The sequence below is a fragment of the Parus major genome, chromosome 8 (genome assembly GCF_001522545.3).
Source record: "Parus major isolate Abel chromosome 8, Parus_major1.1, whole genome shotgun sequence".
Lineage (NCBI taxonomy): Eukaryota > Metazoa > Chordata > Aves > Passeriformes > Paridae > Parus > Parus major.
In genome coordinates, this window is record NC_031777.1 from 16,295,912 (window position 1) to 16,320,177 (window position 24,266).

The 24,266-nt window shown below is 42.3% G+C and overlaps 1 protein-coding gene and 1 long non-coding RNA gene across 3 annotated transcripts in view; one reads left to right on the forward strand and one right to left on the reverse strand.

Moving 5' to 3' along the window:
• Positions 1-8,083, forward strand: part of LOC117244775 — a 16,731-nt gene extending 8,648 nt beyond the window's left edge. The window contains exons 3-4 of one of the 2 annotated variants that reach the window (XR_004498498.1): positions 4,094-4,240; positions 4,507-8,083. This is a non-coding gene — a long non-coding RNA (uncharacterized LOC117244775). Of the gene's footprint in view, positions 1-4,093 lie in introns of both variants that reach the window. The other variant, XR_004498497.1, reaches the window with a different exon arrangement.
• LMO4 (LIM domain only 4) lies at positions 7,955-23,124 on the reverse strand. Its single transcript, XM_015635783.3, has 5 exons — positions 22,749-23,124; positions 20,280-20,518; positions 13,349-13,445; positions 12,841-12,996; positions 7,955-8,702 (listed from the first exon to the last, which is right to left on the reverse strand). The coding sequence occupies exons 2-5, from the start codon at positions 20,513-20,515 to the stop codon at positions 8,694-8,696; spliced, it is 498 nt and encodes a 165-aa protein (XP_015491269.1). The 5' UTR covers positions 20,516-20,518; positions 22,749-23,124; the 3' UTR covers positions 7,955-8,693.
• Positions 23,125-24,266: the final 1,142 nt, after the last annotated feature.

A 24,266-nucleotide genomic window follows, 5' to 3' on the forward strand; every position in this document is an offset into this window, starting at 1 on the left:
TAAGTTCTCAGAATCCAGCCAGAATCTCCCCTAGCACATTATAACACATTTTACTGGCTTGAGCAGGGTAAAACACAGCCGTCTCCTCAAATGAATGGCTGGTGAGCTCCAGCAGCCCCTGCACAAGGCCGGGCTCACCATCTGTGTTCCTCCCAACGTCCGAAGCCCGTTCACAACTGCCAGCCCTTTGAAAAGCCAGCCTGTTTTCCTGATTGATTCACTTTTTAATGAACTGGGAAAGCCTGTGAACTTAAACCCTGACACCTCCACCTCCCTGCCTTCCTAGCCATCCCTGCAGCAATGTACTGATTATATTTCAAGTTATTATGGGATTAATACAGCTGCCCCCAGTGCCTCTTTCCCCTGAACTTCATCAATAAAAGTTGTGTCCTAGTCTTACTCTAGTTAGTTCAGTTTCTTCCTGAATCTCTCCCTGTAACCTGTGATGTGTCGGCAAGGCTGTGTCGTATCAGCCCTTCAAAGCTGCCAACACTGCTGATGTTTAAAACCTACTTGTGTCATGGCCTTGTATAAGCTTTGTGTATTTAAGAGGACATCTTGAGCTTTGCTATGCACCGCATCAGCTCTCTAAGTGGGTAGCACATACTTAGCAGTATTGAAAATAATGAAATAAGATAATCCACCAAAAAACTTAAATAGATTGTGCCAGTGTCATCTTTCTTTGAATTCACAGTAGAGCTATAAAAAAGTACTTTACACAGGCAAGTTCAGCAGAAGAAAAAAAATAAGACTGGGGGGGCAAAATACCTGTACCCAGCAGAGTCCAGTTTTTTACCAACAACATTTCTTTATACAGTACAATCTTTAAGTTTACTTTCCTTGTTGGTTTATAGGTTGGGGCTCCCCCCCTGCCAGAAGAATACTATTTTCTAAAAACATCATTAAAAATGTAATTAACTGGCTTGTTCTTTGGAATGTCTGCAGTTGTTTACAAAAGAATTGCCACACAAGCTGCCACCTTCAACTGTGTTGAAGCAGGGAGTGATGTTCTTGTTTACAACTGTGCATCAATTTCACAATATATTTAGTTTTGGTACAAGTTACATATAAAATTCTTACTGAGTTTAATGTTGCAGCAAATAACATATATAGTAAGTGAGTAGGATTTATCACTGGCTGTAATGTCGCTGTACATATTCAAAATATATACGGTGAATGATATATACACATGCACATGCAAACAAAATGGAAATATATTTAGTTTAAAAAGTGATGAATTGTGCTTGCTTTCATTATTCTCTTGTTGTACGTAGGAGAATGGAGATCAAGCACATGGGTGAAAAGGGTGGCTGGTTGGGATCACATCTGTGAAGCAGCACAGTCACTGAGGAGCAGGTTGGAGAAGAAGCAGCACTCGTGCACCCATGGCACGAGACGGGGGGGCCCTTGGGAGCCAGGCACCCGCTGTGGTTGGTGGGATAGAAACAAATCCCATGGAGTCCCAAGACGCTCCCACAAAGCATAAAATACCTATCCAGTAAAACACTTCCCCCAAGATGTTTTATTCAAGCTTTTTTTCTTAAAGAAAGAAGAGACAATTTTCCCCTTTAAATTCTGTTCCCCCCTTCCCCGTTTGGTCTCTCCCATAAACACAGAGGCCAGAAGGCTATGCTTAAATAATTCATCTACAAATTTGCAATATCTTTTTGAACTATAGCAATTAAACGGAAAATAGAAAAATCAGCTCAGCATCCTGTTTGGATGTAATTAAAGGTATAATCTGTTCCATTTGAATACTTCAGTGCTTACCCTTCTTAAAACAACAAATAAGAATAGTAGCTCATTTGCAATATGCTTTTTTTTTTCAAGTCAGCTAAAAAGACTAACTGATGAAGCAAGAATAATAATTTTTAAATGTGGCATAAGCACAAAAATACCAACTACAGCTTTCAAATGATTGCTGCAGATCTCAAGTGTGATGAGAGTTCAGTAACAAGGGGTATAAGCTTTATGGCAAAACACTGAAGTCTTCCACTATTTGGTATCAGCATCTCGATATGGTTGATACAATTACCTATCAAATACATCAGTGGAATGAATATCAAACGATATCCAAAAATATGTAAGTGGGATGCATATCAGCTCAGTCTGTTAGGGGCCGTTTGATCTTAACGGCTTTTTCTAAGAATAAAAGACAAATACTGCATTCGTTGCCCCTTTGTTTTCCATAAGCAGCTGAAGATTTTACAGCACAATAAAGTTAGCCTATTAATGGCTGGCTTATGAGTTTTAGTTGGATTTTTACCCTCCTACTGGACATTTCTTCACTGCTCAAAGAAATTGAAGTCAGGTGTAAAGTTAATATCTGCCTTGTTCATTTATTCATATTGTAAGCAATCAAGATTCCCCCAAATCACAGGGCAATCTCTTGCCTTTCGAGAATTAATATGGGCCCCGTTCTCTCAACTTAGTTTAACAAAACAACTGGCATAGGTTCAATGGAAGCAATGATTATTCTGAGAGGTTATGGCGAACCACAGAAGTTGTTAGCGAGCACCTTGCTTGTAAGATCCCCTAAGAGGAAAATTATATGGATATTTCAAAATGTAATTAAATATTTCAACAATGTGAGAAAGAAACATTGTCTGGTTTAGCTGCAGAGGAGTCTGACTGCACAGGGAGAGCTTTGGCTGGCTCAATAGCCACCACTAGGAGCAAAGGACACGATGGGCACCAGGAGGGACCCCGCACCAGTGCTGGGAAAGGCGGTGGGACAGGCTCTGTCTGGGGGCTCCTCTCATGCTGCCCATCTCACTGTGCTTGGCAGCACAGAACCCTCCTCACAGGCAGCTTCACTGGGGCCAGCACCCAACCAGGAAGAATAACTTTTTTCAAAATGTCCATCTTCTCCCCAGTATACTGTCAAAAAAATTCTTTTGGGGCAAGCATGTCTCAGGAAGCCTAATTTTGGTCTTAATGCCACAGTTTGTAGGACTGTTCCAACAAAATTGTTGATTTTAGTTTTTTTAAATTAAATGCACAGCAGCAAATAAAAACAATTCTAAAAAGCAAAATACTACATTTTTAAACATTTTTATATATTTTTAAAAAAAGTAATTTTTAAGCTTCAGCATTTGTGAGTGAATAATGCAGCAGAGAGCTGATTTAAGAAGATAAAATGATCACAAAAACGTGAGAGCAATATTACACATGGGAGCAAAACAGCACAATGGTTGACAAGGTCTCCATTATGACAATGAATATGAGAGAATTTTCAGCTTACATTTGCTGAAAGTTAGCACCTATTAAAATTTCCAGCCTTCCTAGGGTGTATTCCCTGTTCTTTGAAAGCCCAGGCCCTTCTCAGGACTGGTCCTTCAGGGGCCATCAAGCTACAGGCTAGTAGGGTAAAAAACGCCTCTGGTGAGCCACCCCCAACTACCCCCTTACATCCTATTGCCTCCCCCTCTGAACTGTGCAGCCTCCTGCACACCAAAAACATTTCTGTGAGCTTAATGCTAGAACTACTGTTCAAAGAAGCACAACAACAGAACTCATTAAAAAATACCCACAGAGGAAGGGGAAAAAAATTCCTCAACACAGTAGCGCCTGTCTCCAGTAAACAGGGCTCTTTTCAGGCCTTGGGCTCAGACATAAGACCACTCTACCAGGGTGAATGAATTACTGTCAGCTGGGCCATTTTCACTTAGGTTTAAGCACAGGCATTTTACCTGCCATTTGCCAGGAGCCAAGAGCTCAGGTGTTATCCATGTGCCACCTGAGCAGCAAACCTGCAGCAGTTTCCCCAGCAGCAATCACCCACCCCAAGGGTCACACTGCAGGAACCCAACCTTCACCCCCGCAAGGAACATCTCTCAGAGACAAGAACCTGTGCTTAAATGAAGCAATGCTTATCTCATGCATGCCACAGCTGTGATGTCATCCCCTCTGGCAGAGGAACCAGGATGTCTACAGCCTCCACTCTACAAAAATGCAGGAACTAAAGTTAACATGTCTCAGACTTCGTTAAAATATGGTGATAATTAAAAAACAAAATTACCACTACAAAGTTAATTCCTCTCTGAGTTCTTACAAACAAGTTTTTAATTTGCACCAAAAATTTACATTTCAGGTTTCACATCAACCAGGAATGGTACAAGCTTGGCCAGGGACTCCAGGCAGTGGCTGCTGGGTTCTGCAAGGCCTAGGGGCAGGAGCACTGTGGCTTCCCAGGAATATCACAAGCAAATAGTTGTCAGCAAGCCCCAGGTGCACACAGGTAAGCCCATCAGATTGCTTTAAACTCTCATCCCTTGTATGAGCGTGAAAATAATCACCATGTCAGATAAACTTCTGCTTTTTATTAAAAAAAACAAAAAACAAACAAAACAAACAAAACTTATAAGGTAATTGATTGCTTTCTTCTAGTCTTTTATTAGTTATGATTAAGGAGCTATAGTAGCCCTGTTTACACAGCTCTAACAAGTCAGGACCTGCAGAACGTTATTGGCTTGGGGCCCACAACTTGCCGTCCATTCTCAACAGAATCAATCTGGAGCTGAAAACATCCCCGTAGGAAGCGTACACATCCCTGCTTATACAGGAACAGAAACAGCAATAACTTCAGGTCCTGTAAGCTGCAAGTTCAACTCACAGAGATCAGCCCTGACTTGTCATCGCTCTCAGCATGTTGGTGATGAGATCAGAGCACTTCACCAAGGACTCATACTTCCAGCTTGACAAGGGACAGAGGTGAGCGTGTTACACCTCACTGTTACTCCCCTGCAACTGCAGAAACGAACCCAGAGCTCCTCTGTTTAACATGCAGCCACAGCACTGCCAATCTAAAATGGCTGATCAGTAATACTTTAATTGCAGTTTCATAGAAACAAATTGCTATTTAATTGCAATAAGCTTGTCTGTGGCTTAGCTGGACTGACAATAGGCATACACCTGGTAGTAAGAGTAACAAGCATCAAGGGTTATCTGGTACTGCATGTACAGGAGTCTTAGACAGTGCCATCAAACCCAGAACACAATTTCAAACTAATTAAATGTATAACTTTAAAAAATGTATATACATAAATTTCCTAATCTCAATTTAATTTTGTAATAGAACCGTTCAGAATAAATACTTGGAAAAAGCTACACACTTCACATAAAACTACCAGCAAAACACTTTGATAAAAGATTTGAATTGAAATGATCTTTTGAAATCACAGAACCAGGTTGGAAAAGACCTCTGAGATCCTCGATTCTAATGACTCTGACTGAACACCACTGTGTTAACCAGACTGTGGTACTCAGTGCCACGTCCAGTCTTTCCTTAAACACCTCCAGGACTGGTGACTCCACCACCTTGATAGCAAGGCATACTCTGCCAGTATGTGAGTTTTGGGCTTTTTTTTTTAGTATTTACCCTAATGTTAGGTGATGCAAATTTTATCAGTTTTAACTAACAGGGAAAAAAAAAGGGAGACAAACTCAGTGTGGTTAATATTCTGAAGATGTGACTTAATTTCATAGGCTTCATTTTGTTAAGACATTCTCATTTTATATTTCATAAGATACTGCATAACCTGTTAAAATATTTAAAGATAAATCATGTAGGACTGAAAAGACAGTATCTTGTTGCAAACAGAATTTGGTTTGGAAAGGCTTAATGTCCCACTGCCTGCCAGGATGCGTAAATCTCATAACTAGACAGCTGGATAGGTAAAAACATTAAACCCATTTAGAGGGCAATCTTTTTACAAAATTGTTTCATTAATAAGAGTGACAATTTATATGATTGAGATGTTTAGATGCAGTATAGACAGAGCATTTTATCCAGGTTCATGAGGATGATTTCAGATTAGTAATATTTCCTTTGATTCTTTTTTTAACAGCATTCATTTTTGAAAGTAAGGAAAGCTCTTACTGAATGATTATTTTACTTTTCAGCAGCACTAAATGCAGAGGGTGTATTTCACCCTCAGTGCAGCAAATACATGTGATAAAAGGTGAAGAAGTATGTGTTTTTCTTTACCGATCTCTTTAAAAAGAAGTGATTTTTCACATAAGGACAAATCTAAGTGTTTCCAGTAGCCTTCTGCCCACAGCTACCCGTCCCCATTACAGCCTGTTTCATTGTGTGAAATGCCTCTGGTTTTAAGAAAGTGTTTTACCTAAAGCAAGAATACTACTTAAATATGTTCTATTGTATATTCATAGCTCCATTAGTCCTCCTGCAATTTAGCACATCAAAGCAAAGGCTTCATCACTTGCATGTGGATTATGCTAACATGAGTGACATTTGTAATCTTATAGGTCTGCAACTTAAGAAATGCTTTTAAAGTAAGCTATTAAATAGGTAGCTGTGCTTTACAAATGAGTCATATAATAGTTTATTTAAAGCTGTTAATGAACTTCAACCCCTACATCACTAAATGCAATACTACATTACTTACTAGAAGTTATTAGCTATCTTCTTAGCACTTCTAGGTTATATTGGACAACCAAAAATCTGTACATGTTAGATTTAAACACTGTACCTTGAGTGCTTATACTGAAAGAATATAAAAAGATGTCTACAGTCTCGCTAATACTTGAATTCTATATTCATATGACTTCAAGTGTCTTTTCAAAGATATTGAAGCAGCACAATTTGCAGGACTCTGAAGACTTTAATGCCAGATCAAAAAGCTTAGAAAGTTATTTAAAATACCCACAAGTGCATTTAATTAAAAGTCATACATAGTGTCAGTCATGTACATTGTGCTTTATATGTTATGAAAGTAGTATTCTGTTTTTACTGTCTGATACTGTATGTTGCTAGATTTTTTCTCTGAAACAGTGCTTCCTCCTCAAGCACTCAAGTGTTTAAAGAAGAAATTCAGCAGCCCTCCAATATACTAGAGGTCATGAAGTAGTATCTGAAACAAAAATATCTGCTGTTGGTTGTTTAGACATATAAATCTATAAATCAGCTTTTTGTGTATTGGCAACACAACAAAAATAAGTCAAGCTCACTCCATAACCGAGCAGCTGAGCAGTGAACACTTTCTGAAAAACAGAATTAAAATAATGATGTGTTATGAATGTATTCGTTTCCTATAAAAGTAGACTATTTCTTAATATTGATTTGCTTTCAATTGCAGCAAAGGCAGATTCGTTGCTTGCAGGTTCCTGAGTGAAGGCACACAGTGGACAGCCACAGATCCATGTTAGTATTCTTGCTAAAAACATGAAAAGTCAGATTTTTTTTTTTCTCAAAAGTATTCTGCACAGATCAACCACCAAACAGCTGATGGGAAAAATGTGCAAAATGAAGTTGTTTCCTTTCTAAGCTTAGAGGTGGCTCTGCTGCTTTATGGGGAGATGGTTTTTGTTTATTTGCTTTCAGAGAACAGATCATATTTTGAGATCAGCTAGTTCTCAGAAACAGCCCAGGAAACAGGTTTTTCTTTCCTTAAGATTATCAGTGTTGAAAAGTTAGTCTCTCACCCCAGCAAACACAACTTGATGTTGTTCAGATCAGAATAGCTATTGTATTCCTTTTCATGAATACTCAATTCTAGTGCTCAGCATGAGGTACAGACCTTTAGTTGGCTTTTATTTTTTTGACCTCTTATGGTATATTCATACCCTCTTATGCTTGCATGCTCAGAGACACAGGCACATCCTTAACACAGAAGGAACTGGAAAGAAAGAGACCACAGTACCTCTGTGTGTGCTGTAATTCATTGCAATGGGAATCATAATGTACTTGATGTTACCAGAATTAGGAATCTCCATGATTTTTTTTTTTTTTTGAAGTAGTACTCGTTATCCTTGCCACAAGTAACACAAGTAGTTTAGCAGATTCCTTCCTGGCATAAGACAAAAGAAAAAATCCAAACCAAAAACCTACTTTTAAAGGTAATTGACAATAAAGGTAACGACTATGTAAGATGAAGTTACAGAATATTTTGAATGTAATTTTTAAAAAAAAGCAAAGCTTCTAAAACCCATACTCAGTTTTGTTTTACTTTTTATTATTTAAATACACCATACTAGAGCAAATGTCTCTGAAAATATCACAAATAAAAGATTTTTCTTCATTCAGCAAATTAGAAGTAGGTGAAAATTTCTACACAGTAGCTGCTATGAGCCTGACTTTTTTTCTTTTTTTGTTTTTTTGCCATGGGAAGTAGCAACATTAGGACAAAAACACTTACATGCATACATACATTGTATTTTACAGAGATACAATAAAAGTGTTTGTGATAGAATATCACAAAAGCCACATCTTTATCTCATGTTCAGTTTGATTGAAACACATTTCCTTACAACACTTAAATATACAAAGAGCAAATAGAATGTTGTTAAGGTAAAACACAGGGTACAAACTGGCCAGTGCCCTGCTAATTGTTAATGAGGGTAGAAAGCAGATTTCAATGCTTTTAATTAGCTTCATTAGTCATCGTCCCCACCCCCCCCCCCCCCCCCCAAGATGTCCTCCGGTGGATCTTTTTTCATTTTCTCTACAGTCTCCCATTAGCCCAGGTTCATGGAGTCCTTAATGTTCATATTCAGTCATTTTAATACACCAATAAATGTGGGAAGGGCAATCAAGAATAAAGAAGGTGCAATGGTATGGAGCTGGCATTGATGCTAGCTACAAAGGTGACTTGTCTACTTGGAGACATGGGATCCATCTGTGATGAACAAAATTTGAGATGAAGGCACGCATTCTGCATTACTCTGACCTTTTAGCAGACCTGTAAGAAATAAAAATGGGTATCTTAGCTAAATTTGAGATAGGAAACTACAATATGACTGCTTTTGTTTTTCCCTATTCACTAATCTCTTTTTTATTAGACTACTTTCCAACTGTGACTTGGTTAAGGCTTTCTACACTGTCCATTCACACTGCTAACGTTTCAACTTTCAATAGCAAAAAGCAAACATTTTTCACAGTTTCAGTACTAAAGAAAGCAGACATGAATAAAAAGACACTACAACAAGAAATAAGTGTACTTTCTCGTAACAAATCATACAGTGAATAAGGTGGTTTTTCTGGGCCCCGTTTGAAAGGGAAAGAACCATTATGCCATGCCTTTGAAGAAGCGAGTAATATGATCTTGTAATTGGAAGAAATAGTGTGTAAAGCAAATATGAAGTACAGCCAATATCCTCCCAAGGCAACTTTGGTTAATATGCTGCATTGCACAAGAGCTAAATATAGATATTTCAGGATTCTCCCCTCCCATTTAAATTCCTCATCTGGTACGTTAGTTAATGTTACATAAACATTTTAATATATTAAGTCAAACATGTGCTTTCATACTGGTGTTAATGAATTGTGATAATTAAAAGTGTCTAACTCAATAAAAATCTAAACTTTCATGGATAAAATAGGAATGATCATCCATAGTCTTCAAATACAATCTGTTTGCAATTACCAAAATGAAATAATATATATTAGATTTTTATGGCTTTTAAATGACATTTTGCGCTTCCCAGGAAGTTCTTTTTTCACCCTTTCTCTAAGTTACTAAAAGCCTGAGGTCTATTACTAACTGCAACCCCCCACTTTCAAGCTAATTAAAGTAGTAGAGGCTTGGAGGTTTAATTCCCCAGAGCTGAAGCTCAGTGTGAGAAAGGTAATTTGTCTGTCCAGAACAAAGATTAGGGAGCAGCCAGCAAGCATATTTAATAAATGAGCATCAAATATCTTCTACTATGGACACAGACAACACCAATTATGTAACTACAAGGGAATTGTTGAGTGATATGTAAACTAGAAGATTTTTAAGATCTTCGCTAAGAGACATAATGTAACTCATGCTTTATTTAAAAGTATAGAAGCTGAAGACAAGCATTTGTTACAAACATTGCCAACCGCTGGAAAATTTACACTTTTAGTAGGTGGTAATACTGTTCCAAACAAGAAATACTACAGGAATACTACCAGTACAAATAAAGCAGACAGAATTCTTGACAATACAGCCCCTTCAAATGAAATGGCACACAGGACATCACAAACTAAGTTTGCACTCTGCAGGCAAGCAGTATTGAGTTTAGAGAAAACAGGGGTTTTTTTAAACTACAGGGCAAGCGATGGGAAGTTATAATTTACATGTGTGAATTGCCTCAAGGAGGTAAAAGGCAGGAATGGCAAACATCCCTGTGTTTGACTCCTTAAAACAAAACCCCTAAGTTTTTAAACCAAGTTAGGCCATGCAACCTTTCCTGCCTGCACCAATTGCCTGTAAACTGCATTGAGAGAAGACTAAGTTCATAACTGTCACCTTCACATGCACAACAAAAATGTGTTTTAATGCTGGGAGTGTCTCAATCTCTTCAGTTAAATCAAAAAAAAAAACAACCCTGTGGATATTCTGCTATCTCTGTAATCGCTAGTGATAGAATAACATGGAAAGTGATTGATCTGTAATGTTTAATAAAAAGTATCTGTTACAGCCAACTCTGTTACAGTGGAAGAATATTTTTAATCAGTGGCACTAAAACATGCAGCTTTCTGGAAAACATCTCTGATGTTAAAATATCTGGACTGTTAAAAAAAACAAAATATAAAACATAACTCTATTAGCAACTGTCCCTGTAGCTTCCAAAGTTCCAGAAACCTGACATATACATGAATTATCAACTGATCTCTTTAACTGTGTTTGTTTTCTGGAGTTTCGGTACTCTGCAATTCCCTTTGAAAACCAGCAGAAGTTAGAACAATTTCTAGATTGTATGATAAAGAAAAAAACCCCTCAAACTCGGTGTCCCCTCAGCCTTCTCCCCAAGAGCTGCCTCAGCTGTGGCCGCAGCAATGGCACAACCAGTCAGTGACAGGAGCTAACAAAAACCTGCTCTCATCCTTCTCCCATCCTTCTCCTTGCATTTAGCTCCCACCAGGTACCTACAGTCACGAGCTCTGCAAGCCCAGTCCCGTTTTACTTCTCTTTTCCATGTTCTATGTTCCTCGTCATGTCTCCTGCTTTTATTGCAACTAAATCATTTTTATACTTTGCTAAGGCACAGAAAGAAACTGATAAAACTAAGTGACAATTTAGACACCTATTTGAAGTTACATTAAACTTTACATTCGTAGAAGACAAGTGGATAAACCACTCTCAGAATGGTAAACCTTTTACTGCAGTGTATAAAGATGAATGGTTTTACCTATATTTTGAAATGGGATACCTATAAATATTCATTTAACAGAATCACTGCTAGCTAGTCTATATCACAGATTTGTTTCATTAAAATTCACAACAGTATAAATCTATGAATCTTTAACTGTATTTGTACTTCCTTAAGAAGACGCTGCACATTCTCTTCCAATCTTAATTATCTTTGTTCTGCCTAACTATGTAGCATTTTTGTACTCAATTCTCTCATCACCTCGATTGACAAATTAAGTAAATAAAAAGGTCCATGCTTTATTTTGATGTAATTACATTCACTGTATAAGACTTGAAAGAATACTTAAAATTAATCAGTAAATTTATGCACGGAAAAAAAAAAAAAGCAAACACGGATATTGAAATGTAGCAACACAACCAAAAAAAATAAAAAAAAAATAATGTAAATTAAAGAACAGTTTCTGTTTTCTCAGACATTTCTCCACTGACTAAAAGCACTACAAAATATACTGAACATTACAGAATAGATCAGCCTAGCATTTGTCCCAGATTTTTTTTAATCTTCCAAATTTCTACTTGCAGATAAATGTTATTTTTTGTGATCCTTACAGACATTAATGAAGTTCCTATTGTAAATCTATAAAGAATTACCAACTGAAGTGTGCACTTTTTGTTTCATTGCAATAACTCAGTGCTGTGTGATTGCCTGGGTTAATGATGAAAAAGTCAAATATACTATCAGAGCTGATGGAAAAATCTATCACCAATCTGAAATTAAAATTCATCTGTGGTCAATAAGATTTAATATCCATGCAAGTGGCGCTGTAAAGAGTAAATGAATCAATGTCATCAATACATAATCAGTATGAAATATGATGTGAATAAAATTATGTGCAAGAGTCATACATCCACTCTTTTCTGGACCAGGGTGGAATGAACAGTCTCTTAACTCAAGGTTGACAGTAATTGTTACAAATTAGGCACAGCAGTTATCAAAATGCACTCACTTGCATAGCTTTAGGACTGATTAAGAAGATTAAAATACATCTAAAACTATCTAGTTTCAGAGTTACAAGACAACTGTTGATCAGAATTTTTTTTTTTCTTCTTCTTCACTTTATGATCTGTAGAGTCATTATTTACTCACTTAGCTAGAAACCAAAACTACCAACCACAGAGATACACAATCTCTAGTTGAGCTACTAGTGTTATGGAACGGTAAGAAAATAGCACTTTGGTTTTAAAATCTGAGTTACGACACACAAAACAGGCAAGAAAATACTTCTGAAAAAGCACCCCAGCATGCTTCCTCAACTAAAATCTTAATATTAAAATGAAATACATTAATTTAGTCCAGCAACCTTCTCTTCACAAGACGTTTATTTCCATATTAAAGGATCTAATTTTCCTCCCTCAGAAACCTGCTCTCTTGTAGCCCTTAATTTCAAGATTATAAAATAAAATACTTCTCTTTCTTAGACGTTTGTATTAATGTATGCTCTCCATTTTGCTTTGTACATAAAGAGTTCAACACCTGTACAGATGCACGTGCCCAAACCAAAATAAACTGACTCACCCTGTCATGTCATATTTAAAAGGTTACTATTTTCTCCCCACACCCTGTGCCTAAATAACTTAAGGTAAGTTCAGCTACTTAAAGGTCTCTTTGCAAGGGTAGGGAATGTCCAACATTAGAATGAAAAGAAATTGATCTTCATTTAGCTCTAAGAAAGCTTATTAGTAATTGTGGAGTATTCACCTTCTGGTCTGGCAGTAGTGGATTACTCTGAAGTGAATTCAAATGGCCATTGATGAGAGCTGTAGGTCTATCATGTTCACAAAATAAACTGCCATTGATGTAGTGAAACCGATCTCCGGGGACCAGGCGATTCCGGCAGGTAGAGCATGTAAAACACTGGGAAAGGAAAGAGACAGCAAGTGAAACTACAGCACAAATTAAGTATGCTGCAGGTTTGAAAATTACACTTCAGAGACTGCAAGTGCAGTTTTGATACGGAGCTGCTCGGTTTCTAGTATCTCCAAATTTGGCATCAGTCTTACCTGCTGGGACTATACAGTGCATAACTCAAGCAGAGTTTTACCCATTACGAGGGAACAAAGCTATGCACTAAGCTTTATAATAGATACTCCTTCTTCTAGTTATTATTTTGCATTTCATTCATAAGCAGATGCAGGTTTTACACTAAAGAGGCATGGCAGTACTAATCAGCTGCTAAAAATGAAAGTACACAGAAAAAACCCCTCACCTTAAGATGATAGACATTGCCCTGTGCCCTCATGACCAGCTCACTAGCAGGAATGGACTGTCCACAGGCACTGCAAGCACCACTATTTCCAAATAACCTGAAACAGAGGTGATGATTGTGAATAATTTAATACACAGAAGGCTCTAGGCATTTTGCACATCACTGCCATGGTTTATTACACAACTATTTTAGACTTCTGACCCCCATCTTCCAACCTGCTTATGTTTCATAATATGAAAAAGTATATTTTTGTGTAACAACTGGTAGCTTCACCTTACCTTGGATGTGGTTACACAGGATTAAATCAGAAATATTGACTTACACCTCTAGAAACACAAACAATTCTGTACTACACACATTTTATCAGATTACTGAGTTCATCATAAAAAAAAAAAAAAAAAAGAAGATACAATTCATGACTGGAGTTTAAATGCATTGTGTCCTTGAAATTATATGAAGAACTCTTTTGTACTTTAATCATATCTTGAGATATGAGTCATCAAAAGGGTTAAGAGGATTTGATTGTATATCTAAGAAGACATCATGCTCAGTGTATTGAAACTCCAGTAAACCTCCATCAGTGCAGAGTTTCCATTAGAAACTCTCTGCTATCCAGGTTGATATATAATGTGTATGGGTTAACCTTTTCAATCATGGTGTCAACACTTTAGATTTGCCTCTGCTCATCTCTTTCATCCTAACCTTCTCTCTCTCTTGATAATGAAATGCTTGCTCCAACTTCCCTCTATCTGCTCCTGAGTCCACAATTTAGATTACTTCATCTCTGCTAGCAACAAACTGAATGAAATTTCGATTTGAGCAGAAAGTAATTTACCGGGATCTGGACCCATTTGTCATCATATCTCTCTGGGTGTTTGCTGTATCACTGCAGTTTTCCTATGCAATCAAATGAGACCACAACATCTGCCATTGGGGGGGGGCACACGCAGTGGGGGGAAGGGGGAATAGGCAGAAGAGTGGTGAAGAAAAATATATACATAATTCTTCAAATCCTTTTAAAGGCACAATGCATCGATTCAAAATATAATACAGTAATGATTATTGAGTTCTACTTTTACAGGCTGCCTTTGCTAGAATTAGAAAAACCTTTATTTGCTTTTGTACGCGTCTCTAATAGACACAAATATTTATAAAGACTACCACAATTCATTTTCCAGTAAAAAAGGAAACTGAACTAGCTGGCAGGGTCACAGACCCACTTTTCTGCACGATGTAAAACACAGTGATAGGATTTACAAATTAGCGTATTGGTGTCATAATAAATATTAATATTTGCATCTCCTTCCTGTCCAAATAAAGTCATAAAATTCTGTTTGTGTCAACCTAGGACACGCATTACAACAGAATACCCGTAATCTGAATGATTGCAGTGTGCCTCTGTATAAAAATAATTGCTTTGAATTTTCAGAATCTGAGCTTGCAGAGGAGGCTTGTCATGTTCAAACTACTAATTTGCTGTCGCCACTTTATTGAAAATAGCCTGTAAGTTGTTATTAAATGTATCGACTGAACGACAGAGAGAGTAGTAAAACTGCCCCTTAAGATGGCTTTTAATAGGAAGCTGAGAAACAAATTTTGCAGCAGCATCGATTTGAAGAGTTCAATCAAAACTCCATTTCAAAACTAATTAGTCTGAGATCCACGACACATTGACACGTTCCTGCAGAATCACAGCGGTTACAAAAGGAAAGCTGAACTAATACATTGTCAGGACCTCCCGCCAAATGGACTAAACTGTCTGGAAACTAAAGGTCCATTATTAGGGCATCTTCCAAACCAGGACCCGTTCCGAATAGTTACATGATATACCGAGGTTACTTCCAAAGCATCGCAATATGCATTTTTCTTCCCTCATCGTTAGGAGTAATGAAGTTGGCACCAGACACAGTGCACAGGAAGGGCTGTGAGAGGAGGTAGGAAGGCACTGTTACATTTCTAGAGCAAAGATCCAACAACCTAGAGCAAAGGGGTGGCAGCAAGGGCATTGCTGGGTAGAAGGGCAAAGATGGACAGATGATGTCAGCTGCTCAAGAGAATCTGAACGTGGTGAGCTGTCTCACAACCCCCTTCTTCCCCCTGTACAATTGCACCACCCAACTGAAAACACAGCTTTCAAAATGCTGATCTCATTGCACTACTTGTCTTCATTAAGCATTCATTGGTTATACTATTCTCTCTGAACTAGTGGTCCCACACCTTGAATGTCTGTGAATTCTAATAAATGGAGTCAAACTAATCCCGAGGCTTTCCACACATCTTAAGTTTTCCCTAGGCATGTTCCCGGAACAACACTACTTTGGGAAGCCACTTCAGCTGAATCTTCTGCTAAAATTCCTTAAAATCAGGAAAAAATTACAAGCTCAGAACACCTTTCCACTGCTTATTATTATTTACCAAGAAAATTAAAGTTATTTTTTCCTTCTCTACTGTTATGAATGGTTTTGCTCTGTAATGCCATTAACAGGAAAAGGTTTTATCTTTTAAAAAAAAAGTTATTTCTCCTTACCAGCAAAGGAAGTCTTCCACATTAACTATTCTTTACTGAAAAAGTTGTTTTGCATGGTTTCTGGGAAGCTGGAGAGCTAATTATCTAACCAGGGGGACTGTCCAGGACAGTATTTGATTTAAAAGGCTTGAGGCTTTAGGTGCTCAATTAAGTAGCTATCGGTCTCAGACTGGACTTTAATGGGCTCTTTTCTCTTTAACTGCAGCAATGGGTAGAGATACCCCAGGTCAGGCTAATTAAAGCCAGGGGACTCTTTAATTGTGATGACAGAATTGGTTTCAGTTTCCTCTTTGGGTCCTCAGTCCAAGAAGGTCATTAATATTTCAACATTTGGGCAATGCAATCAATCACAAACATCAAGAGGTTCCCTGTACGGACAAGGCAGCTCTTCTACACTTAGCAGCATTTTACTGAGCCACCTTAAATTAACTACTGTGTGGCTCCAACACAGCATTCCCAGCACCCCCAAATGCTTCTACTTTTTTTTTTCTTTTTTTTGTTAGTGGGTTTTTTTTGGATGGGTTTTTTTCAGAACTTTCTGTAGGAGAGTGGGAATAAAAGCAGCAAGAAATCTTTTCAACACAGTTTCCCATTTTGCTGCTCAAAATTCAGCATCAGCAAAAATACATCTCTAGCAACTTGTACTAACAAACTAAGGTTCCACTGCTTTCCAAAATCATGCAGACAGATTTAAATACCCTGATTCTTGCACGATATGGTGCACATTTGTGTCCACATACATATATCCAAGCCCTAGCAAAGAGAAATGCACATCCATACCTACTGATCCAGAAGGAATCAGTGTTTTTGTACATTCCCCACGTTTGATCTAAATTCTGCACCAGTTATATTAAATGTAACAAAGAAAGGCAACACAGAAATTATGCCTGAAGCCAAGTCCATTAAAGGTACTTCAGAATAACTAGAGACCAAGCACCTTAAAAGCACCAGAAGCTATTGATACTTAAAAGGGGGGCTGTGCATAATGGCAAGTGCTGCATTAGAGAAGAGGAAGAAAAAAAAAGGGGAAAAAAAAAAAAACCCAGCCAAATTACGCTTGGTTAATTCAGAGTAACAGATCTGCCCCCAAGTGAATTGGAGGCCTTGAATTAATTCTGTTATGACAAATCAAGATAAACGTTCCCCCTAAATTGCATGCGATTTAATTAATTTTTGAGATCCTGTTTTTTTTTTTTTTTTTCCTAGCTAATAGTTCACATGCTCCTGTGCTGTCATTGTGCTTGAGTGGGCAGACTTCAAAGTGATATTAAATAACCAACTATTAGATTTACCTAGCACGTCCTATTGGAAAAGTGCCATTTAATTACCTAGCCTGTTCAATTAAAGGGACAGCATTCCCTGAATATAGCAGCTTGCCGCTGATTACCAGGGAAATGAACTGGCTGCCCGGCGCGGCCTCACTGCGGAGCGCCCGGGTCCGGCCGCCCCCCGCCCCCGGGGCCGCGGCCCCGCCGCGCTGCGCGGAGCGGCCGCCCGGGGAGGGGCGCCGGGCGCTGCCCCTTTAAGAGGCGCCCGGGCACTCTCTCCCCCTTCCCCACCACTCCCTGCTCTCTCTTAGAGGCCAATTTTGTTAATTAAATGTTTTGTTTGCGACGCGGCTCTCATTCATTTCGGACACGTCATTCCGAGCAGATCTAAGCCAGCGACCAGATCTCATTAGATAAAACCTATCAGAACTAAGAGAAAATGGAGGAGACACTAATTAAAGCTTTTAATTGTGCGGATTCGCTGCCACGCTGCTGCTTTATCTGGCATCTCAAGGTTGGGAGGGCTGCGCTGCGCTCCCCTCCCTGGGCGCGCTGCTCGCCGTGGGGAGGGAGGGGATCGGACCGGGGTTTTCACCTCCCTCTTTTCCCAGGAACCTTGGCCTTCAATGAAAGCTGCAGCTGTCGCTCTACGGCCAATTTGTTTTCGGGTTTTGGGGGCGAGAGGGAGGGAACAGGGAGCGTTGTGTTGTTTAAGCAACAACAAAAAACCCTCACATACAGCCTCAGACAGCTAAAAAGCTCATTAATAAATGGCCCCGTGGTCTTGGCCCGAAGGAGTCAAGTCCCTTTCACCTGGCGCCTGCCGGGCCGATCAATCCTCTTTCCCATTTTGTCAGTCGTGTCCAGCGTGCCCCGAGTCTCCGGCTGAGAACTGTGCCCGTGGCTCTTGCCTGGGGAAGAGAACGCGCCACCACAAAAGCCCGCCGGAAAACTGAGAAGGATGGCAGAGGGGCACCGGAGAGACTCGCTGTCAGAGTGACATCACTGACATTTCCTCCATCATCAAATGTGACCATTTCAAACACAACAAGGGCGAGGGCTTCGCTCACGCCAGCATGACCCACGAGGAAGCCTGCTAAGTCCACTTCCAGCAGGAAAGCTCCAAGTTAACTCAGCCCTGGCAGCGCCAGGCCATCCTACCCCACCTTGAGTGTACAGTGTCCAGTTCAAGTTTCAGCAAGCATCTGTCAGAGTTATTTTTGCAAGTCAAATTACACAGATCTAAAGAGAAGTCAGGCGATAGGACAAGGAGATCAATTCAAACTCCTCATCTGATAAAGCATCCTATTCATAATTGCCTACATTAAAATAAACGAGTATTAATTTTTGGCAACACAAAACCAGAGGACTGCGATAAGCTTGCCTGAACTTGCCTCTGGGACACAGTGGACGCATCTTCTCTTTTTAATTAGTAGCAATCAGACATGAGGGTTTGTTTGATGGTGTTGGTCGAGTGATGAATCTGTACTATTCAGTGCATCTTAACAGTAGTGTCAATTTTTCCACTTCAAATGAGACTCTTTCCCTAACCGTTCTGCTCTATTTAATTACTATTCTGCCAGGCTTAGGCTTGTTGCTTAGGATGATGACCAAAAAGCACCATAGTGTACCCATAATGTGCTGAATTTCTAGCATTTCTCTAAAAATCCCTCCAAAACTAGCAAAGCTAAGGCTTCAATTCCTCAGACATACCACAGGACCTGTTTCATGTACTTAACTACTCGAAGCCGTGGCCATGTACCAGATCAGAGACTGCACTATCAGAGTAACCAAATCTTATCCATCCTCTTAACTAAGAAGGTGGTCTCTGTGCACAATCCGCATCTTCGCAAACCGAAGTTTTACAACATAAGCAAACTTGTAACATTTGATGACTGCTTTTGGTAGGTTTGCTTCTTTTCTTCAGGAAGGAGAAAAAAGTAGAACTTCTTTGCCATCAGAAAGAAGGGAAATCTTGGGTTAACTCCTGACATTTACTATTAATATGGAGCCAGAAGCATTTAAACAGAACACAATCTGTTTTAACTAAGCATTTCTGTGATGCTGGGAAGGTACGGGGCTTTTTTGTTGTTTTTTTTAATTACTGAATGTTGAAACAGAACACCTCCTTGAAGCATTCATGTGCATCAGTCTATCAAACCATTTACTCAAATTAAATGTGTAATCCTTCAAAATGCCTCCTTTTAAATTAATGAGTTTAAGTAGCTTGAGTTCACCTGAAAAGATCATACAGGCACCTGACCTCACAAATTCTATTAATTATATTGGAAACTTGTTGGAAGGGATACTCTGCATAATCTTACTGTACCCCAACAGATGTGAGATTAGTGAGGCTTAGTTCCCCCTACCCAAATCTGTGGCATTTAAAGCAAACAGCTTCAAAAGAGGAAGAGATAAGAAATAAAGGGCAAGAGCATATACCTCCTCTGCTATCTCCTGCATTGTCTACACTGGAAGTTAAGAGAAATATCGGTTCAAAGCTTCTCTGTAACAATGCTGAGACAAACATCATACCAGTGTTTTTGCTATAAGTAGAATCCATGGCCCTCCAACTGATGGTTAATCAGCTCTTTCACAAGGAGAACAGAGAATGAGTCATTCTGTTTCCACTCAAAGGAGTTTAAAGGTGCTTATGTAAATATCATAATTAATCAGATACTAAAGGCAGGCATTTCATTATTTAGCACCTCTGCCACAGCCTTATTTAAGCCCTACGATTTTAACATTTACTGTTCAGATATGCACACTTCTCCTTCAACACTACAACAAAGCAGATTAATTTAGGCTCTCTGATTGCTGTTTATTTTTAGTTAGGGCTTGTTTTGTGCTGACAAACCACTTTAAAGTTACAGTCGTCGTTCAGCCCCCCCAACTGTTTCCTCCACTTGGCAGTCCCAACTCGCCCTGGGCTAGGCGCTAACATCCGCACCCGCACGTCTCTCCCTCCGAATGAAGCAGCCGTCCTGAGCCAGCCCACCCCTCTGCCCTGCGGACACCCACCACGAGAAATAAAGAGGGGGTGGAAAAAGAGAAAAATGGATTAAAAAAAAAGAAAAAAGAAAAAAGCAGCGATTAAGAGGGAAAGCTGTCCTCACCAGCCTGGCCGTCACCTCACCTGATGTAGTCGTTTCTGCAGAGAATCATCCCGCTCTTGGTGTAGCAGGAGGTGCCGATGTCCCCCAGTTGGGCCTGGCAGCAGGAGCACTTGAGGCAGCGGCTGTGCCAGTAGCTGTCCATGGCGTAGAGCAGGAAGCGGTCGGCGATCTTCCCCCCGCAGCCGGCGCACCTCTTCCAGGAGAGGGAGCCCGCCGTGACCGGGGGCGGCTGCGCGCTGCCGCCGGGGTTCACCATGGCCTGCGCGGAGAGAGGGGCGGGGGCGGGTCAGCGCCGGGCCGGGCCGGCAGCGCGGGGCCAGCGCCGCTCGGGCCCTGCGGGGGCAGCGGCGGCCGGGCCGGGCCGGGGGCGCGGCCGCGCAGCTGGCGGGGAGCGGGGGGCAGAACGAGCGCAACCCGCCGCCCCCCCGCTCCGGGCTTGTGCAGCTGCAGCTCACAAGTCAGGAACAGTCCCGGGGTTTGTTTTGCTTATGAAAAAAAGTGTGTGAAGAGTGGAAGGGGAAAAAAAAAAAAAAAAAAAAAAAAAGTTGTGAAACTGGTTTTTCAGTCTAGGAGAGGCTCCGCAGGCTCGGGGCGGTAACGAGGGGCTCCGGAACGGCCCTCGAGGCCTTGAGATTTTATTTTTTGTAGATTTATTTTGGATAACTAAAAGCACCCAGAGAAAACACTTCAGATTGAGGACACTGGCCCGAATAATAGATCACTGAACTTTAGGACGCCTGTTAACTTCCTACACAAACATACTCAACTTTTGTCTCGCTAATCTGCCCTTGATCGGCAGTTTAAATGCTAAAGCTTTGTTACTTAAATAAAAATAAAAAAAAAAAAGTTTAGCGACCCTAGGAAAGCAGCAGGGTAATGAAGTGCATCGCTCCGGCTACGATCACTCTGGCCGCCCCCGAAACTACTACTAAGAGCATTTTTCACTTTCTAATAAATGCTTTATGCAAGCAGGACAACCGAGAGATAATATAGGAATCAATTCATAAAGCTTACTCTAAACCGATTAATTTGTTGCCTTCAATCCAGGGTCCAATAAACTCCCGGTGTGCCTCTAGTCACTTATACTATAAAAAGATCAAGTTATTTACTGCCAATTAAGCAGCATGTTTTGTCTTTGTCCTTTGTAAGCCGTATGTGCTCATGCCGAGGCATCTGGCTATCTGCTAAGGACCTTCAGACTGATACGTCCAGAGCAGCGAGGACGAACTTTTCCTGCCACTGGCCCAACTCGGCTGCAGGAGGAGAACTGGGGCCGATTTAAACACACATTTCCTCAGAAAGAGTACCTGGAGGTATGTCCAGTGACCGCACAATAAACCAGGAGAACTGCACCAATTAAGCTGTAACAAAAACCCCGAGACTTTGGAAGGAAAACCACTCTAAAAGCCATTAGCATTGCATTTATCCGAACGCATCGTGTACCTTTATGTAAATTGATTTCTGATGCATTTGTTCAAGGAATTGCCTTTTGTTACAGTTTCCAGCTACAGCCTAATGAATCTGCATTTCCTGCTCCGAGTCTTTAAACCGTTTTCCTAAGCTTTAAATCACTTCGGATTTCTTAAAAGAAAGAAAAAGGCTCCATGCCACCACCTTAACCTGTCTTTGTCGAAGACAAATATGTATAAATATAAAATGGGAAACGTTACACTGAGAAAACCATCCAGTAACCCCATTAAGCTAAAGCTCTTAAGGACAAGCAATACCTTAATGCTGATTAAATCTAAAAAGATGAATCAAGAGGACTGACCAGAAAGTGACTCCCTTGATAACTAAGGACGGGCCCTCATCAAGTTTCATTTAGAGTTGGGGGGGGTGGGGGGGAAGCTTTTAACTTAAATAGGCTTACTCTAGTAATTACAGAGCCAAGCAATTTAGGTCCTGGGATAGGAGTCAGTGAAATAGAAAGCAGAGCTAGAAGCTAGAGGCAAAATACCCCCCTTTTAACAGCGTCTCTGGTGCTTTTTTAATGGAGACCAAGGGAGGGACAAGCGGAGAGCTGGAAATTTGTAATACAAAAATGGATGCTTAATTCATGCCTTGGTTTTAATTAGGTGATTCACCGAATTTCTCCTGGATTGAAACAAAAGACTGTGTGGGGGGCAGGAAGGGAACAGGAGAGGAGAGAAATAGAGAGCTCACTTTGATCTTTTCTGCCACTGTTTCAGAACAGTGTTTACTACGGGGGAAGCGGGTGCCCCAGCCTTCCCCCACCCACCCCCCCGTCCCCTCCATTCACAGCCGAGGCAGGCAGAGCCCTTTCCCGGCGGCAGCTGGGAAGGGGGGTAAGGGAAGGCGCTCCAGCGGCGGCCGCCGCCAGGCTTTGTACGGGGCCCCGCGACAATGCCCGGGGCCCGCGGCGCCCCGCTCCGCGCCCCTCCGCCCGCCGGGCAGCGGGACGGCGGCGGCGGGCGGACACCGCGCACACGAAGGCTGCGAAACACGGGGGAGCGACCGGCACTTCTTACCTGCTTCCCCTCTATATTGCAAAAGGCCGGGGAGCGCCGCTCGGGGTGCCTGAAGAGGTCTTCTTGCAAAGAAACAAGCACAGCGCTCGCCCTCTCGCCGGCTGGAGGGAGCCCCCCGCCCGGCAAGGGGCAGCCCAGGCTGGAAAAATATAGATATTGCTATGAGAGGCGTCTGCCCGGGTCCTTCCTCCAGCTCCCGCTTCCCGGGAGGGGAGCTGCAGAGCTCGGTCCCCGCCGCTGAGCCGCACACGCAGGGCGCCGCCGCCGCTCGCTGCTGCAATCGCCGGGCAAGTTTGGCAATGTGGCTTCACTTTGTGCCGCTTCCCCCCCGCTTCCCCACCTCCGCCCCCTCTCCGGGCTGCGGCGGCTCCCGAGCCTCCCGCGGCGCGGAGCCGGCCGGCCGCGGCCCGCCGGAGCGCCTCAGCGGAGCGGGCGGGAGCCGGCGAGTTTGAGCGGGGCCGGGCGCGGAGCTGCTGCCGGGATCCTGCGGCTGCGGCGCTGGCGGGGCGCGGGGGGCGGCCCTTGTGCCCGTCTAAGCGTGAGGCTGCGAGTGCGTGTGTGCCCGCACGGTGCGCGTGTGCCCGCTGCCCTCACACATGTGTTACTGACAGAGCAGAATCCCAACTACACTCCGGCTCGGCGCCCCCGTCAGCCCGCCGCAGCCAATCCGCCCCCGGCTTGTTCAGGCGGAATAATAAAACCTGCCAATCCCCGGGAAGACAAAGGAATGAGTGAGAGGGGAGGAAAAAAAAAAAAAAAAAAAAAAAGAGAGAGAGAGGAAGGGAGGGGGCGAGGAGGAGGAGGAGGGGAATGGAGAGGAAGGAGGGAGTCAGGTGGGCAGCGCTGGCCGCGCCGTCCGCCCGGGCGCTGAGGGGAGGCGCGCGGCCGTCAGGGCACCGTCCGCCCCGCCCAGCCCGCCAGCTCCCGGCCACCAGTTGAGAAACTTGGCGGCGAGGGCTCGTCCCGGCTGTCCTCGAGGGCAGGCCCGTTCCGCCCGGAGGACGATGTCCCTCGGAGCCCTTCCCGGCCGCTGCGCGCTTCCCCCGCCGCCGCGGCCCCGCCGGGCCGGGGGAGGCGCCGAGGGGAGGCGCGGCCGCGGCAGCCGCTGCTTGCCGCCTTCGTGGCGCCCCCCGCTGCCTGCGGCCGGCCCCGGTGCCCGCAGCCCGTCCTGGGGTCCCGCGTCGGGGCGGGGAGAGGCGGCGACGGGCCGTGCCCGGCTCGCCCTGCGGGCGGAGGGGCCGTGTCGAGCCGCCGACCGCCACACCGCGGGAACTGCGCTGCGGGACTCAGGCGGGCACCCGCGGCGGCAGCCCCAGTGGAGGCTTCGGTGCGATAAAGCAGCCGCGGTTGGCGGCACTGCTCGTCAGCAGGGCAGGCGGCTGCCTTTCTGAGGGAGAAGCCCAGGGATGACGGCAAATCGGAAGAAGTAATCTTTAGTGGGGACGCTTAAAACTGTGAAAAACCCACTACGTACTAACTGCACGCCTGTGAGGCCTAAGTGCAGCTCACAGGATAAGC

Bases quoted from the DNA above. Each gene is read 5' to 3' on its own strand.
- LMO4 (XM_015635783.3), bottom strand. From the start codon at position 20,515: ATGGTGAACCCCGGCGGCAGCGCGCAGCCGCCCCCGGTCACGGCGGGC. The intron at 13,446-20,279 runs GTGAGGTGACGG...CCTCTGTTTCAG, and splicing joins TGCAGAAACGACTACATCAG to GTTATTTGGAAATAGTGGTG. The intron at 12,997-13,348 runs GTGAGGGGTTTT...TTCCTTTCCCAG, and splicing joins GCAATGTCTATCATCTTAAG to TGTTTTACATGCTCTACCTG.